A 16,667-nucleotide genomic window follows, 5' to 3' on the forward strand; every position below is an offset into this window, starting at 1 on the left:
CACATGGGATAGAGGCTGCCTACACAAACATGCATGAGGGGGAGATCTGAAGCCACAGGCGGTTAAATAACCCACATAAAGATTCTACTTATTCCTTTATAATAATGTCCACCAGAAAAGGAACCTTTACATTTTTTTTATTTTTTTTAAATTGAGCAAATTTTGAATTGCAAAAAAAGTAAACAAGTAAATAAATAAATACACAAACACCAAAATTCTAGATTCTAGAGTTTTTCAGTCTGTCCACTCTGAATGCAAAGCTTATAATATATAAATTATATTTTAGTTTAGTTTATATTTTTGAAAGCAGTCTCTAATGTTCACCAGGGTGCATTTGTTTGATCAAAAATTGTAAAATCAAATTTTATATATTTTAATGTATTTTAAAATTTATTTCTATGATGGCAATGCTTAATTTTTAGCAGTCATAACTTATTAATGTTGGAAATGGTTGCACTTCTAATATTTTGTGGAAACCATGACGCTTTTTTCACATGATTCTTTGATGAATTCAGTAAAAAAAAATATATATATATAAAAAAGATTTATTTGAAATATAATTATTTTGTAACATTATAAATGCATTTACTTTCACTTTTGATCAATTTGACACACCCTTGCTGAATAAAAGTATCAATTTCTGTGAGTGAATGAATGAATGATCGATCGATCATCTTACAGCCCCTGAACTTTTGAACTGTAGTGCACACGAGTAACTGGCTAGTCAACAAGTAAAGCAGGGATGGCGAACTCCGGTCCTGGAGAGCCGCAGCCTTGCAGAGTTCAGCTCCAACCCTATTAAAAACTCACCTACCTGTAGCTTCCTAGTAACTGTTCAGACCTTGATTAGCTTGTTCAGGTGTGTTTGATTATGATTGAAGCAAAACTCTGCAGGGCTGCGGCTCTCAGGACCGACATTCGCCACCCCTGAAGTAAAGGCTTACTTAAAGTAGAAGCTTCATGTACATGTTTAATGTTATAGATTATTATTAAAAAACATAATAATAATTCTCAAAACCCATATTGGTCAGTGAATCTACATCACTTCCACAACATATGCACAAAATCTTTAGCAAGCTTGCAATCAAGTTCGGATTGTTTAAATATGTTAAACAATATAATATAATATGATATAATCTGAATGATATAATCTGATATAATCTGAATGTTGCTTGATATTACTTATGAACTCCTCAGTCTGTATCCTGCATTTTTCTTTTTCTTTCATGTCCTTGTAAGTTATTACTACTATGCAAAAAATAAAAATAAATAAATAAATACACAAACACCAAAATTCTAGATTCTAGAGTTTTTCAGTCTGTCCACTCTGAATGCAAAGCTTATAATATATAAATTATATTTTAGTTTAGTTTATATTTTTGAAAGCAGTCTCTAATGTTCACCAGGGTGCATTTGTTTGATCAAAAATTGTAAAATCAAATTTTATATATTTTAAAATTTATTTCTATGATGGCAATGCTTAATTTTTAGCAGTCATAACTTATTAATGTTGGAAATGGTTGCACTTCTAATATTTTGTGGAAACCATGACGCTTTTTTCACATGATTCTTTGATGAATTCGAAAGTAAAAAAAATATATATATATAAAAAAAAGATTTATTTGAAATATAATTATTTTGTAACATTATAAATGCATTTACTTTCACTTTTGATCAATTTGACACACCCTTGCTGAATAAAAGTATCAATTTCTGTGAGTGAATGAATGAATGAATGATCGATCGATCATCTTACAGCCCCTGAACTTTTGAACTGTAGTGCACACGAGTAACTGGCTAGTCAACAAGTAAAGCAGGGATGGCGAACTCCGGTCCTGGAGAGCCGCAGCCTTGCAGAGTTCAGCTCCAACCCTATTAAAAACTCACCTACCTGTAGCTTCCTAGTAACTGTTCAGACCTTGATTAGCTTGTTCAGGTGTGTTTGATTATGATTGAAGCAAAACTCTGCAGGGCTGCGGCTCTCCAGGACCGACATTCGCCACCCCTGAAGTAAAGGCTTACTTAAAGTAGAAGCTTCATGTACATGTTTAATGTTATAGATTATTATTAAAAAACATAATAATAATTCTCAAAACCCATATTGGTCAGTGAATCTACATCACTTCCACAACATATGCACAAAATCTTTAGCAAGCTTGCAATCAAGTTCGGATTGTTTAAATATGTTAAACAATATAATATAATCTGATATAATCTGAATGATATAATCTGATATAATCTGAATGTTGCTTGATATTACTTATGAACTCCTCAGTCTGTATCCTGCATTTTTTCTTTTTCTTTCATGTCCTTGTAAGTTATTACTACTATGCAAAAAAATAAAAATAAATAAATAAAAGAAAGTGAAGAAAAGAATGAAGATTGTGCAACTACTGGTCATGATTGTGAAAAGATGAAAGAAAAAAAAACTGAATGCAAACCATGGGAAGACCTCATACGGGTGTAAATGCATCCACAAATATATGAAGCTGTTCTGTACAGAGTGAAGACAAATCAGTCCACCCTAAGTTGCCTTTATTTGTCTATGAACTCAAGCGTCCTAAGCCAAAATTCATTGAGACGCTTCAGGCGGCTTCATTTCCTCTCTTCTCCTTTTCTCCCTCCCTCTCATCGCCTCACTATTGTGTTCTGTCATTTATCTATTTTATGGGATTATCGAGGCGCTTCTCCCCTGCCCGCAATTCATTACGTTCCTAACTGCTCACTTAGGTTTATGCCCCTTTAAATCCCCCAACAGATAACCAACCAGCCTCGGTAAACAGATAGAGAGGGAGGGAGAGAGAGACATGTGGTGGGCACTCATCAGAGAAGGAATTAAGAGATGTCACGCGGCGGTGGCCATGGCAGTGAGAAGAGGCAGTTAGTGGTTTTTAACGCGGCTGCCCTCTTTCTCCTCATTAGTAATTCAATTTGCTCTTTATTAGCCACTCTTATCTCCTGCACAGAGTCCCTCTGGCTAACCCCTCCATCACCCGCCTTGTCTTTCCCGCTTGCCCCCTCTCTCTTCACATCCAACCCAAAGAAGCATCACCTGGCTGGAACAACACAAAACTTCCTATTGCAAGACCTTGGTAGGAAGAGACACAGGCAATTTACAGGTATGCAAAAGGCAGGCAGTTTTATGGTAATACTGCTACTCTAATGTGTGCAGAAACAGAGCGCAAGCGATTACAGTGAGATTGTGGATGGGGTGGAGGGGGTGGAGCTGGCTGTAAAAACAGTGATTGCTTTCCATCAGCTTGGGCTTATATTCTCCAGTTCGTTAAAACAATCCAATTTGCAAAGGGATAATTACGCATTAGCTCCTTTTTATCTACTGAGCGAGAGCGCTGGCAGGGTTTGATAGTGTAGCCGTATTCGGCGCGCCACTGCTGCAAATTACCCGCTATCGGCACATGTACACCATCACGGCCCGATTGGGCAATTAATTAACTCCTCCTATCCCCAGTGGATACGGGCCATCACACCCAAACCTACTCCTTCTTAAACCAATCAGGCTGCTGGGAACATGCTGCCCTCTATTGGAGGTGTACAGTCACAGCCACCAGACTTTAACTCATGATCTTTCATAATTAGGAAATGTCAGATGAAGAAATACCTTTGTAGGAAGTAAATAAGGTAAAATGTGTTAAACAGTACTAAAGTCTATTAAAAGGCATAAGCTATCAGAAGCAGAGAAGCTGTGAATTTTGCAGCAATATTATCACATAATATTCCATGCAGGCTTAGTGATGGCTAATAATCGAATGGCTCTCAAATCGAATGGCACAGTGCCATTTCGGATCAGATTACAACATCCAATAGAGTCTAGAAGTATCCATGGAATCTATGGAAGCCCGTTTCCGCCGCTGAATTAAACATTGTTTTTAAAAAGGTAATTGCGACTTTTTATCTAACTCTGACTTTTTTCTCGCAATTGCAAGTTTACATCTCGCAATTCTTACTTTATCCCTAGCAATGGTGAGTTTATATCACACAATTCTGAGAAAAAGTCAAAATTACGAGTTTATAGCTCAGAATTGTAAGATATAAACTCATAATTGTGTGTCATGAAGTCCAATTCTGAGGAGGAAAACTTGCAATTGCTATAAAACTTGCATTTCTGAGAAAATGTCACAATTGCATGATATGAAAACAACTGCGAGAAGTAAACTTGCAATTACGAGAAAAAAAAAAATCTGAATGATGAGATAAATAGTCGCAATTGCCATTTTTTATTTTTTAATAAAATTTATTAATTTTTTAACAAATCCAGACTGCAAAACAAGCCAAATATCTGGGCAAAATTTCTGTTGTATATTCCAGCCTTAAATTGTGTAAGAAATAAGAATAATTAAGATGTAACAATAAAGGGTAAAGAAATTATTGCTATGTGCACACTTATCAATATCAATTAAAAAAATGTGGGCCTCAAAATGTTATATTAATTTATTTAAAATTACATATCAGAAAAAAAAAAAAAAAATGCATAAAATTCCAGGGTCGGGCTGCGACATGAGGGCACTCCATGTACCACTGATCTAGTCAGTACAGCCAAGTCTCTGAGACTGACAGGAAGATTTCCATGCTTTCATCTACAGTAAGACATTTTCATGAAGGTACCCAGTGTACTGTTCATCTCTGCTGCAGCTTTGTGTTTCCATGGGAACATAAAGCCCACCTCAACCTCTCTCCGAGGAATACAAACAAAAGCAGCGATAATTAATTTTCCAGAGACCGTTTTGTGTTGATTACTAATTAGACCAGTTAGTCACAGAGGGGGTAAAAACAATCAGTTAATTTAAAAAGGCAGAGGTAGAGTTGCATTGTGTTTTGAGAGTTGCAAAGCATTTTGTGAATGTGCAGTCATAGTAACTGACCTGATCTTGAGGTCCCAAGTGAGGTGGAGGTGAGAGAGAGACGGCGGAGCTTGTGTCTGCCAAACGAAACCAGCACTTTTGACTGTGCTCGCCTGGCATTGGTTGGAGTCTTCACCTGTGCGTGTGTCCGTCTCTGCAAGGAATACCGGCTCCTTACAGTCTGCACAATGGGGCTGCATCTTCTCTCTAAGGAGGGACTGTATATAGGCATACATAAAACATACATGAAATGCTGTAAGAATTTCTGTAAAAAATGTTTTTAGAAATTTTAGCATGTTACAGAAGTCAATAAAAAGTAAATGTTTGCTTGCTTTGATGGAATTGCAAAGGAAAATGTAAGGAACTATGTGCTGCCATCTAGAGGAGAGTTAAAGAACAATATTGCCACCAGCTGTGACACTTGCAACTAGCAATCATTCTACACTTTAAAGAGGTCATATAATACACTGGGTTTCTAAAGTTTGTGATAAAACATGTTCTAGGACATTTCTATGCTTTAGATATTTTGGAATTGTCTGTCAACATTGTCACATTATTTGATAGTTGTCACAAATACACATTTTTGAAACTTGCTTGGGTTTAATAATTCCACTAACAAAACATCATGCATTTCAACATGTCAGGCAAGTACTGTTATTTGTTATCAGTCCTTTTTAACAGGATAGATAACTACTCCCGCAAGAGTAAAAAATATACAAATTAGATAACAATGATAAATAACATTGTTAATTACAGTGTTGTGATGTCTAACTGATTTAACTTTTTTAGTGTTTTATTTTCTTTTATTTTATACAAAATAGTATACAAAATTTTATATCAATTTATCATATTTTGGCCATAGCATGATTGGTCCGGCCAGAATTTTAATATCGGTGCATCCCTAAAATTAATTCTGACTTCTCACATCCCCTTGCATACATACATCACAATCTTAACAAAGCAGACCTCTCACCTGCTAGCAGATCTTCTGATGATCTTGGTTCGACTCCTGAGCTTGAAAGCACCAGCTGACAGCGGGGTGGAAGTAGGGTTCATGTAGGTGGGGTCTGAGGACAGAACAGATCGCTTTTCCCCCTTTTGACCATTCTTGTTAGCTGTCCATTTATAGACCGTGCCCTTATGAGTAGTCCTAGAAATTGAGCTAGATGCATTTGCTGTTACACTTTTTCCAGCTGCTTTCCAGCGATAGCGGCTGGCATGGTCAGCATGAGATGTGGAGGCACCTGTAGCTTTAGACTTTTTTGATAAAGTTGTTAAGGTTGTGGCACATCTCTTTTCTTTCATTGGTACCTCCAGTCCACCTTGAGATGTTCTTACAGGGGCTTTAAGAGATTTGGGTGAAAGGGGCTTGCGTGGCGTTTTCGTTAAAGTGTTTGCTTTCCCAGCTGTTGACGAGGAGCAAGAGGAAGACACCCAAGTATACTTTGAGGTCTTAGGAGCTCCGAGGGAAAGATTAGGCTTGCGAGACACCTTCTTATTGGAGCTGGAGACTCGTTTGGCAGTGGCTGTCCCAGGTGAGGATCCAGAGGTCACTAGCCTAGGTGTGCTTTTTATGTTTACCATCTCTTGGTTTTTCACCCAAGTAAACCGAGATTTTTTATGACATGGCGAAGCTACACGTGTCTGAGTTGAGTCTAGCTTAAGCTGAAGCTTTGTGGGACTCAAGGAAGCCTGAGACTGAAGTTCAGAGGCAGATGAAGCCACAGTACAATCTCTACTGTCTGTTGGCATTACAGCAGTCCTATTGGATAAGTCAGCAGTAGAAAGGTGTGGTTTGACTTGAACTGGAGCTGAAGGTTTGACAGGTGAAGGGATAGAGGGATTGTTCACAGCTGAGGATGATTTCAAAGTGGGTTTTATCTTCATTTCAGGGTCAGATGTTGAAGCGGAGTCAGTACTGGTAGATGAGCAGCCATGATCGTTTTTTCCTGTTGAAGGTATAAGCACAGTCCTTTTTTCACTTGCTTCACTTTTCCTCTCCTTTGAAGTCTCACTCTGGACATTAAGTGAAGATGTAGATTTATCCGTGGTTTGTTCAGCTTTCAACTTTTTAAATAAAACACTGTTGTTTACAAAAGGTCCTGCACTATTCCCAGTAGCAGCGGCTCCAGATGTTGTGATGTGATGGTGAGGCTGGTTCAGGTGGTCCACAGCTGGATGAGACACATGGCTCCCAACTGTCCTGTTGGTCTTGTTGTTAAGTGAGTAAGTTTTCCTCCAGCTGCCAGAAGAATGAGGCACATACGGTTGTGGCAGTGATGAATATGACTGTGTGTAGTGTGAGGCATGACCCCGACTCTGGCCCCGGCCCCTCCTGAAGCCATGTCTGGCACTACCCCACTCCGTAGAACTTGAGGGAATGTCACCATGAGTACTTTTATAGTCATTAATGAGGTCTGCAAAGTAAAGAAGCAGCGTGTAAGGTTAAGGTGAGATTAATAATCTGAACTGACCTGATTATTTAAAAATGAGTGAAATAGACTTCCGCAAATGCAAGGTCTGTAACAGAAGTGTGGCCATCTCTTTTCACTACACTCGATTCCAGAAGACAGAAAAATATATATATATTATTTAAAAATAATAATAATAATAAGCTGAGATGCCCCTTGGGAAAAGACACAGTCTGATTAATGTTAAACACTAGACAGAATCCCTCTACAGCAATGTCAGAAAATTAAATAAAGTGAATTTTTAAATTATTTTAAAAATCTTTTAAACTTTAAATAACTGAAACAAATATAAATCTGAATAAATAGAATATAGTTATTAACTATAAAATCAAATGCAAGGTATCTGTAATCATAAATAAATACTATAAATTATATGAATATCTTAAAATAATCAACGCTGTTCTAGAATGCATTGTATTAATTTTTTCTGGTCCCAATCTCCTTACACGTCTTTACCTTATGATTGTCACAAGATTTTGATCTAATTGGTTTCAAAGTTTGGAGATTTTGGAAATCATTTTTGTTTAACCCTGAATGGATTTGAATTTCAAAATCAGATCATATTAGCTATTCAATAGCTACTAAGAAAGGATCTAGAATAGAATATTATCAAACATACCAAATTTAAATAACAGATAAACGAACAGAGGCATTCAAAATGCACATCCATAATAATGTGGGGCATTTATTTCACTTTGGTTGGTTGGTTGGTTGTCATTTTCGCCCAGCTACTTGTTTATCCCTGAACCTGCTCTACAGCAACCAGGAAAGTACCAACAACGAGGGAAAATGAAAACGAACAAACTGCGGTAAGTCAGCTATTACAAACATATAAACATCTTAAAATTAGTGAATAACGGTTAGGGTAGCCACGGTGTTACTGAATACTGAATATATGTATATATTCACAAGGTAAATGTGGCTAATAACGAACGTAGTGTCTTGAAAAGGGCTTAAAACCACTGTTGAATTAAACCAGAATATCGCCATATAAATAAAGCAGTCACACTTACTTTGTAATTCCTCTATTTCTCTTTTTAGCGCTTCACGTTCAGCCATCTTCACACCAAAACACAGATGTCATAAAACCGCGACGACGCCTGTGATTACGTTTACAGGCAACATCCAATCACAACACGCCTCTCAACAGATGATTCTAAAGTTTTGGTTTTTAGCAGAACTACGCCTGGTTGTTCGAAACTTTACAGACCGACAGTAGTTATGTCTGGAGAGTAGTTTCATTTAGAGCAACATTATAAACTTCTGGTAATCACATCATTATCTTTATTCTAACAACCTTTTAAGTGTCTATTTGTAAGAAGGCTGACAGTTTTACATTCTAACGTAACAGTTTCGTTTCGTTTTGGGATACAGAAATCGAAAGTACTACTGACATCGGTAAGTAATGAGCATAATTAGATGTTTGCTCAATTTATTTGGGAATTATTCATTTTATGAAGTCGCTTGAGAGTGGTAACGTTAGTTAACTTATTTAAAAACTTCGTTGTATTAGCCATATAGTATTCCAGGTCAATATATCAATAAACTAATAACAAACAAAGGTTACTATCACTAACTGTTGACTGTTTTACAAAGGCTGTCTACACAGCTCTTCCTATCTACCAGCGTAGCTGTTTTAAATTGTTTACGTTTTTAGGTATTTAAATGACGAGGAAGAGGAATATGCATTACTCAGAGGAAGTGAGCAAGTAACGTAACTACAATGCTATAGGCCCATGCCCACACTGGAAACACTGGTGTCAACCTGAAAGCCTGACGTACTTCAGTTTTCTAAGCGGCATTTTCAAGAAATGGCTTCAGCTGACGACAAGATATACTTCATCATAACTGCAAATCCACCTCCACCAAATGGGTATATAAAGGCTGGTGAAATATGCTTCATAGATAAACAACGATTTAATGAAAGGCAAAAAAGAAACGACACACACATTTTACCTGTAGTTGGTATGGGCAATTCATTAGATGTATTCCTTGATAAAGTTCTTCTGCAGCCATTGTCACGCAGATCAGCAGAATTTCTGCTGGCCATTGAATCCAATGAAGAGCGACTGTTGGCACTGAACGATCCTGAGGCTATAGAGAAGGCTTCAAATCTGTCTGAAGGCAGTTGGGTTTCTGTGGAGTATGATATGCAATGGCTCAAAGGTGTGATTCGATACATTGGCAGTATTACATCTTATAGTTCTGATCCTATAACAGGAGTCTTCTTCGGGGTGGAACTGCAGGTGAGTAACCTGTTTGTGCGAGCAAGAATGTGTCTGTAGTATTGTTAAAGGGAGAATTGAGGTAGAGCAATGCAAACAATCCACTAAGGTTAATGTGGTCATATAATAGCTCCTGTATTCTCTGCTGCTCTTAGGGTGAAGATACAGGAAAAGGCCAAAATAATGGTACCTACAGGTACAAATCCTACTTCAAATGTCCCCAAAACTCAGGTATTTTTGCCTCTTTTAAAAGAATCAAACCAGTGGATCATAAACCTTCAGCACCGCCGCTACCAACTCAGTCGTCTCTGTCCTTGACGTCTACTGAGCCTCTCAAAGCTGGAGACAGAGTCACCTTTTTTGGTGACAAAAATGCTCATCATGGCATGGTTATGGATATAAAGGACCGTCCAAATGGCAAAATGGTTCTCATATCTACGGTGAGTACTGATTTCTTAAGAGTGACAAAAAATGATTATTTCACCCAAAAAATAATTTACTCACTGTGGTTCTAAGTCTATATAACTTTCTTTGTTTAGTTGAACAAAGAAGGGGAAATTTTTAAGGATTTCACCTTTTGTGTTCCACAGAAAGAACAATAAATAAATAACAGCATACAGATTTGCAATGACATAGGAGTGAATAAATAATGACAGAAATTGTAATGTTTTGGAGAACTATTTTTGGTAACATTGTCTCAACACTTTCCTTAGATCTAAAGATAAAAACAAAACTGGATTTGTAGAATGATAGAAACAGAGATCCATAAAAACGACTTAAACGCTGTATTTATCCATTCCAGGCCAGTAGTTGGTAATGTCACTTTGTAAAGAAACAATATGCTGTAATATGCATGTAATATGCATGCAACGTCACCGTTTTCACAAATTTGCGTTTTTGTAATTTATACAGAGACGATAACGATTTCGTTTGCAAAAAAATCACTTTGAAACCTGTTTATAACCCAAATCGCTGCTTTTGTGTAAATGAATGGCCAAAACGCATGAAACGTTTTTAGTTAAATACTGTGTTGTGTGAACACCTCCTTAGACAAGGGAAATTGTTATATAACAGCAGCATAAAAATAGCACTAATATTACTCATCAGCTAAATGTAAATTAAAAGAAAATTACAGATCTTCTAAAAACATATTACATAGATGTATATACAAGAAAAACTAAACAGTATACCGATTATTGTGTAATAGTGTGTTCACCTATAACACAAAGATATTGTACAATGTTATATTAAGTAAGAATTATTTTCTAAAATGTTCCTCTTCTCAGGATAAGGATGATGAGGGGAAGCAAGGAGGAGAGATAATGCTCCCACTGGATTATGTAATTAAAGAGGAGCTATTAAATAAAGGTAACATATGCATGTGTAGCCGCAGGTTTTATGTGCACTTATAGAATAGAAGAGCACACAGTACAACCTTAGTATAAGTATTTGGCCATAGACAGTCATGCAAGCAATAAGTTCTATCCTTTCAATGTAATGAAGTTTTATTATATACTTTTATAATATACTTTTCGTTTTTTGTTTTGTTTTTCTTATGACCAGATGAAACTGAAAAAATGGACACTTCCCAGGGCCCAGAGATGGGGGGTGTTACTGATTCTGATGAAATTACTGCTGGCTCCCTAGTGCAGTTTCTGGGAAAAACTCTAGTTTATGGAATTGTCCGCTGGACTGGATATTTACCTGATAAACCTGAGATGATTGCTGGACTGGAACTGGTATGTTCTCGTCTTTAAAAAATTCCTGTAGTTCTGAAATGAAATTAAAACTAATTTCACCATTTGTTAACTATTTTTAAAGACTGCAATATATGTATTTTGTTTCTTAGGAGGACAGCAGTGCCGGTGTGACTGATGGAATATATAAAGGAAAACGGTACTTTAACTGTCCTCCTCATTGTGGTTTATTTGTGAAACTGTCATCTTGTCGGCCTGATGATCGCTTTTCTGGTGGAAAGAAGAAGCTGTTCAATGGACACTCTGGTAAGACCTAATGATATAAAGTCCTTGCCTGCAGTTTTTGTTAAATTACAGTGTACTGTATTTAAAGTGGGAGTGTCAGGTGTTTATTAGCAGAAAGTGGAATTTTATCGTGGACAGGTAGATTACACCCACAAATATCATGTTGCCACATACTGAAGTGGAACTTGTGCAACATTCCTTGTGTGCCTCATTCTTCTTCTCTGTGACAGATAATGAGGAGGCAATTGTATCTAAGGAACAGGAGAATGTGCCACCTATTAGAACAGAAGATGTGTCAAACCGATTGATTGGTAAGATGAAAGGCATTCAGGGTCACTGCAACTCCTGTTATATGGACTCTGCCCTGTTCAGGTTAGAACTCATCTTAGACATGGTTTACATGCAGAACTGAAATCAATTTAAAAAATGAACAATTTAAATATCTAATTTCTCAACAGTTCAATAATATGGCATGATATATATATATATATATATCTTTTTCTTTTTTATCATCCAGTGTGTTTTCCTGTTCATCAGTTCTGGATTCTCTGCTTTTTAAGTCTACAGAACATGAAACCATTCAAAGCATTCTGCTACAGAACATTGTTAACCCTCTCCGCAAGTGAGCTTGTGGCCTGCATTTGGCTTTGTATTGATAGAATTTTTACCATGTAAAATTTAAATTTGAAAGTCATGCTAAACAGAAATTTCAATAACACTCATAGTAAATATATACATATAGGACAGCTTGAATAACCTATTTTTCTCTCCTAATTTACAGACAAGGTTTTGTATCAGAGCGCAGTGTGATGAATCTTCGAAAACAATTACAGAAACGGGAACACTGCCCCACTTACACCACAGATGAGAAGGGTACACTATCTTCTTGATGTCATAGCCATATTCGGTTTTGTTAATGATGTCAAGTTTCAAACAGAATATTTATGAAAAATGTCCAACTTTACATTTCTCTGCAAGTCATCAAAATACAGATCCAAAATATTGCACAGCTGTTTCCACAAATTATTTATATCTCATTATCTATAAAAGATCTCTTGGCAGTTTTATAGAATTGCACTAAGCATAGTGTTTTTCCTGATGTGCGCAGATCCTGAGGAGTTCCTCTCTCTCATCATGCAGGAGATTCTCATTCTGGATCCACCACTCACACTCTGGTAGGGAAACTTTTCATTATTTTTATTTGTCAGTAGGGACAGGGATCATAAGGATCATAATTTAGCTATTCTAGTTCTTCATGATTTCATTGTTTATTCCTAGTAATTTGAGGAAGAACCAAATAATTGATCCTAACTACTATACCATTTAACACATACACATATAAACTACAAGTTGGAAACACTGTCTGAATATTTTAGCATTATCTCTTTGCAAAGATGGAAGATTGACATTCAAGAAACTGGAACCAAAGTGAACATCATGAAAATGATTCTGTTATAGTTTTTAGAAAAAGTATCTGTTTCTTTCTGCTGAATATGTCTTGGCATTTTAATAGAATGTCTTCAGATTTATAGAGGTTTTTTGGAGTTTATGCATTAATACATGTTTATCACTTTATCTGCCTTTAGCAGCCAATCAGGAAGCATTCAAAAATTGCAAAAGTGTTACTACTACCAAATCTTTATGGATTATAACCACCATTTAGTCCTGCCGACGGTTCAGCAGCTACTGGAACATTCATTTTACAGCAACAGTCTCAAACTAGCAGAGGTATCATTTTGGTTGGACATTCCATGATTGACCTGCAGATGGTACTGTTTCTCTCTGCTTAAATATTTCTGGTGTAACCCAAATGAATATACATTCTGTATGTGTTTTTCTTAATATCATGAAATGGCTCCACAATATTGATGTATAAGTCACTGAATTATCTAGCTGGTACTCAGAGTATTTTTTCCTCTATGCCTCCAGGTGCCTGCCTGTCTGATTCTTACTATGCCGCGTTCAGGGAAGAGTTTCAAGATGTTTCCAAAAATCATTCCTTCTACAGAACTGGACATCACAGGTCTTCTCGCGGATGGTAACTTGTCCTAAACATCTATACAAATATTGTATAGATACTTGTGTTTTTCATAGTAATGTGCTTCCCTCTTTCTATGTGTTCTATTAAGTCACCTGAGCTGTGTTATATATTCACTTGCTCATTAGGTCCTCAGCAGTGTGTGTTGTGTGGTCAGCTAGCAAATCAGGAGTGTGCTGAGTGCTTCAGAGACACAGTGTTTAGTCAAACAGGATTCAAATATTTCTGTGTGAAATGTTCCTCTCAGGTAGGGTGTTAAATATGCATTCTGCATTTATCAGAATATTCTGTATAAATTTATAATGCATAAATTCAGTCCTTTCTTATGGGTATTTTCATAGGCTTGCGTATTATTAAATGATTAGACTAATTATTAAAAGGGATTATATACAGTAAAGTAAATCATGTACTGTGTATATATCATAAATCATTAACTTATTTATATATTTCCTACATTTTAATGCAACATAATATGTTAAACAACCTTGGAACTGATTTGTTTGTGTAGGTGCACTCTCACCAGCAGCGTCGATGCCACAAACCCAGCACCCTGCATCTTCCTCAGGGCTTCTCTTACTCACAGAGTTCAGGGTCTGATCGCCGCACTCCTCCACGGGAGAAACTCGAGCTGTTTGCTGTGCTGTGTATAGAGACCAGCCACTATGTCTCTTTCGTCAAATATGGACCTCAAGATACTGACTGGATCTTCTTTGATAGCATGGCTGACCGTGTTGGTAAGTAAATGTGTGTGGAATGTGTGCTTGGTTTGAGTTTAAAGGGATTCTTCACCCAAAAATGAAAATTCTGTCATTAATTACTCAGCCTCATGTCGTTCCAAACCTGTAAGACATTCATTCATCTTCGGAACACAAATTAAGATATTTTTGATGCATTCCGAGAGCTCTCTGACCCACCCATAGACAGCAAGGATCCTTACACGATCAAGGCTCAGAAACGTAGCAAGGACATCAGTAAAATAATTCATGTGACATCAAGGGTTCAACCGTAATTTTACGAAGCCACGAAAATACTTATTGTGCGCAAAGAAAACAAACATAATGACTTTATTCAACAATTATGCAACGACGAATGCTGTTTTGTGTCAGTGGCACCATACGTGGATACACTGTTTGCGTTGTTTACGCTTTAATCTGAATGTAAACAACGTATACGCATACATACGTTTACATATGTGATACTCTCCAAAATGGCGCTATAGGGTGATGCGGAGGAGATGAATTGTCGAATAAAGTTGTTATTTTTGTTTTCTTTGCACACAAAAAGTATTTTCGTAGCTTCGGAAAATTACGGTTGAACCCCTGATGTCACATGAATTATTTTACTGATGTCCTTGCTACGTTTCCGAGCTTTGATCGTGTAAGGATCCTTGCTGTCTATGGGAGGGTCAGAGAGCTCTCGGAATGCATCAAAAATATCTTAATTTGTGTTCCGAAGATGAACGAATGTCTTACTGGTTTGGAACGACATGAGGGTGAGTAATTAAACACAGAATTTTCCTTTTTGGGTGAACTATCCCTTTAATAATGGGTTTGAACACGTAGGTCATACACTTTCCTGTTTGTTAGGTGAAAGTGATGGCTATAATATCCCAGAAGTACGTGCATGTCCTGAGGTTGGCCAGTACCTACATATGCCTCTGGCTCAGCTGGCTAATCAAGTGCCTCGAGAGATGGAAGGTGTGGCGAAGCGACTCTTCTGCGATGGTTACATGTACCTTTATCAGAGCAAGACCATGTCTCTGTATAGATGATTAAACCAATACGTACATGTCAATAAATGAGAATGTGCGATCTGATTATCTATGAATAAGTATGCTTAGTAATGGATTCTAATAAGGATATGTTCTTTTTAAGGGGAATTGTGAAACTATATGCTTCTGCTCCATATTTGAGCATTTATCAGTCAAATATTTACACTTTCTTTTGGAATTATTTACTTTCTGTATGGAATTCCCATATTGCATTGCCTGGGTGGGAGCGGTACACTCTTTTAAACATGCTGGACGAAGATGATGCAGCTGATATCCTTTAAGTGATTTATACTTGAATAAAAGTACACACATTTTCAAAGTATGTGTACAGGAAATATATATGTATATATATATATAATCATTTTCTAATCTTACCAAAAAAAATTTTCAAATGCATATTGCTGACCTACTGTAGCTTGCTGCCTAATTCATGTTAATAGAAAAGGGAGTCAAGACATTTTTGCTTACATTTAATACTGACAAGATTAAGATTTAGTTTCTATAAAGCATGAAGTTGATGACTTGCGGAATTTCAGTTGTAATTTTTAATTGTTTTGTTCTTAAGGTTCTGTATGAAGCTTTCTGGCTACTGTATAACATTGTGAGCAATACTGTGTGTCAAAATATTTTGATTCTTGAATTTGTTTGTTTTAGTGTATTTGATTTAATTCCAATGAAAAAGGTCAACCAAAAAAATAAATATGACAGGAATTACATCTTCTATGTCCTTTTTCTGTGGTTGTGTGCGTGTGCTTGTGTGAGAGCCTTAGATCTCAGCTCGTTGCATTCCTCCCCTAACCTGGATGAGACTTTGCATGTTTGTGTTTTTCGTTACATCATCGTAAACTTTAAGAGATGGAACAGTAGTTGTTTAGACTGCAAGAGCTGGAAAGGGCTCACAACAGCACTTCTACTGAAATCTTTCCTTAAGACTGGATAATAAAAAGGGGATTTGGGATAATCTGTGCTGTGATACAGCTAATACATTTGGATTTAGATACTTTAGATGCCTTAAGCAACGGGCTTCACTGTAAATATTTACACTAAGTTATAATATTTATTTTCTTCCCATATAGAGACAAATGACTTCCTGACTTGATACTTTCTGCTGCTTTAAATCACATTGAATAAAAAGTTAATTTAGCTATCACTATGTTATAATGTACAGTATGGAAATTTTCATTTGCTGAATTGCTTAAGATTACATTTAGCTGTGATATTAGATTATTGTTTTTAAAATAAAATAATTGTTCTATATGATAAATAAAAAATATGGTTATAGAAACAAAATTGGTTGTGAATGTGCAAAACAAATAATAAT

General features: G+C 36.5%; 2 protein-coding genes across 7 annotated transcripts in view; one reads left to right on the plus strand and one right to left on the minus strand.

Annotated features, from left to right (window-relative positions):
• Positions 1 to 8,467, minus strand: part of zc3h3 (zinc finger CCCH-type containing 3) — an 81,655-nt gene extending 73,188 nt beyond the window's left edge. Inside the window, exons 1-3 of the mRNA XM_058778511.1 lie at positions 8,344 to 8,467; positions 5,833 to 7,276; positions 4,881 to 5,077 (exon numbers count right to left, since the gene is read on the minus strand). Of these exons, the coding sequence (XP_058634494.1) occupies positions 4,881 to 5,077; positions 5,833 to 7,276; positions 8,344 to 8,389 (1,687 nt within the window). The 5' untranslated portion in view covers positions 8,390 to 8,467. The remainder of the gene's footprint in view (positions 1 to 4,880; positions 5,078 to 5,832; positions 7,277 to 8,343) is intronic.
• A 4-nt stretch (positions 8,468 to 8,471) lies between these two features.
• cyldl (cylindromatosis (turban tumor syndrome), like) lies at positions 8,472 to 16,062 on the plus strand. Of its 6 annotated transcripts, none has more exons than XM_058778512.1 (16): positions 8,472 to 8,596; positions 8,682 to 8,728; positions 8,988 to 9,576; positions 9,711 to 9,995; positions 10,842 to 10,923; positions 11,119 to 11,294; positions 11,405 to 11,558; positions 11,768 to 11,909; positions 12,055 to 12,159; positions 12,319 to 12,410; positions 12,646 to 12,712; positions 13,124 to 13,265; positions 13,467 to 13,575; positions 13,704 to 13,822; positions 14,084 to 14,309; positions 15,162 to 16,062. In XM_058778512.1, exons 3-16 carry the CDS (start codon positions 9,142 to 9,144, stop codon positions 15,344 to 15,346), a joined length of 2,319 nt encoding a protein of 772 aa, XP_058634495.1. In that variant the 5' UTR covers positions 8,472 to 8,596; positions 8,682 to 8,728; positions 8,988 to 9,141; the 3' UTR covers positions 15,347 to 16,062. The 6 variants fall into 6 exon arrangements, with proteins under 6 accessions (XP_058634495.1, XP_058634496.1, XP_058634500.1 ...); XM_058778513.1 differs by having other exon boundaries at positions 8,475 to 8,596; positions 8,705 to 8,728; XM_058778516.1 differs by having other exon boundaries at positions 8,518 to 8,728; positions 8,988 to 9,203; positions 9,332 to 9,576.
• Positions 16,063 to 16,667: the final 605 nt, after the last annotated feature.

This window comes from Onychostoma macrolepis, chromosome 06 (genome assembly GCF_012432095.1).
Source record: "Onychostoma macrolepis isolate SWU-2019 chromosome 06, ASM1243209v1, whole genome shotgun sequence".
Classification (NCBI taxonomy): Eukaryota; Metazoa; Chordata; class Actinopteri; order Cypriniformes; family Cyprinidae; genus Onychostoma; species Onychostoma macrolepis.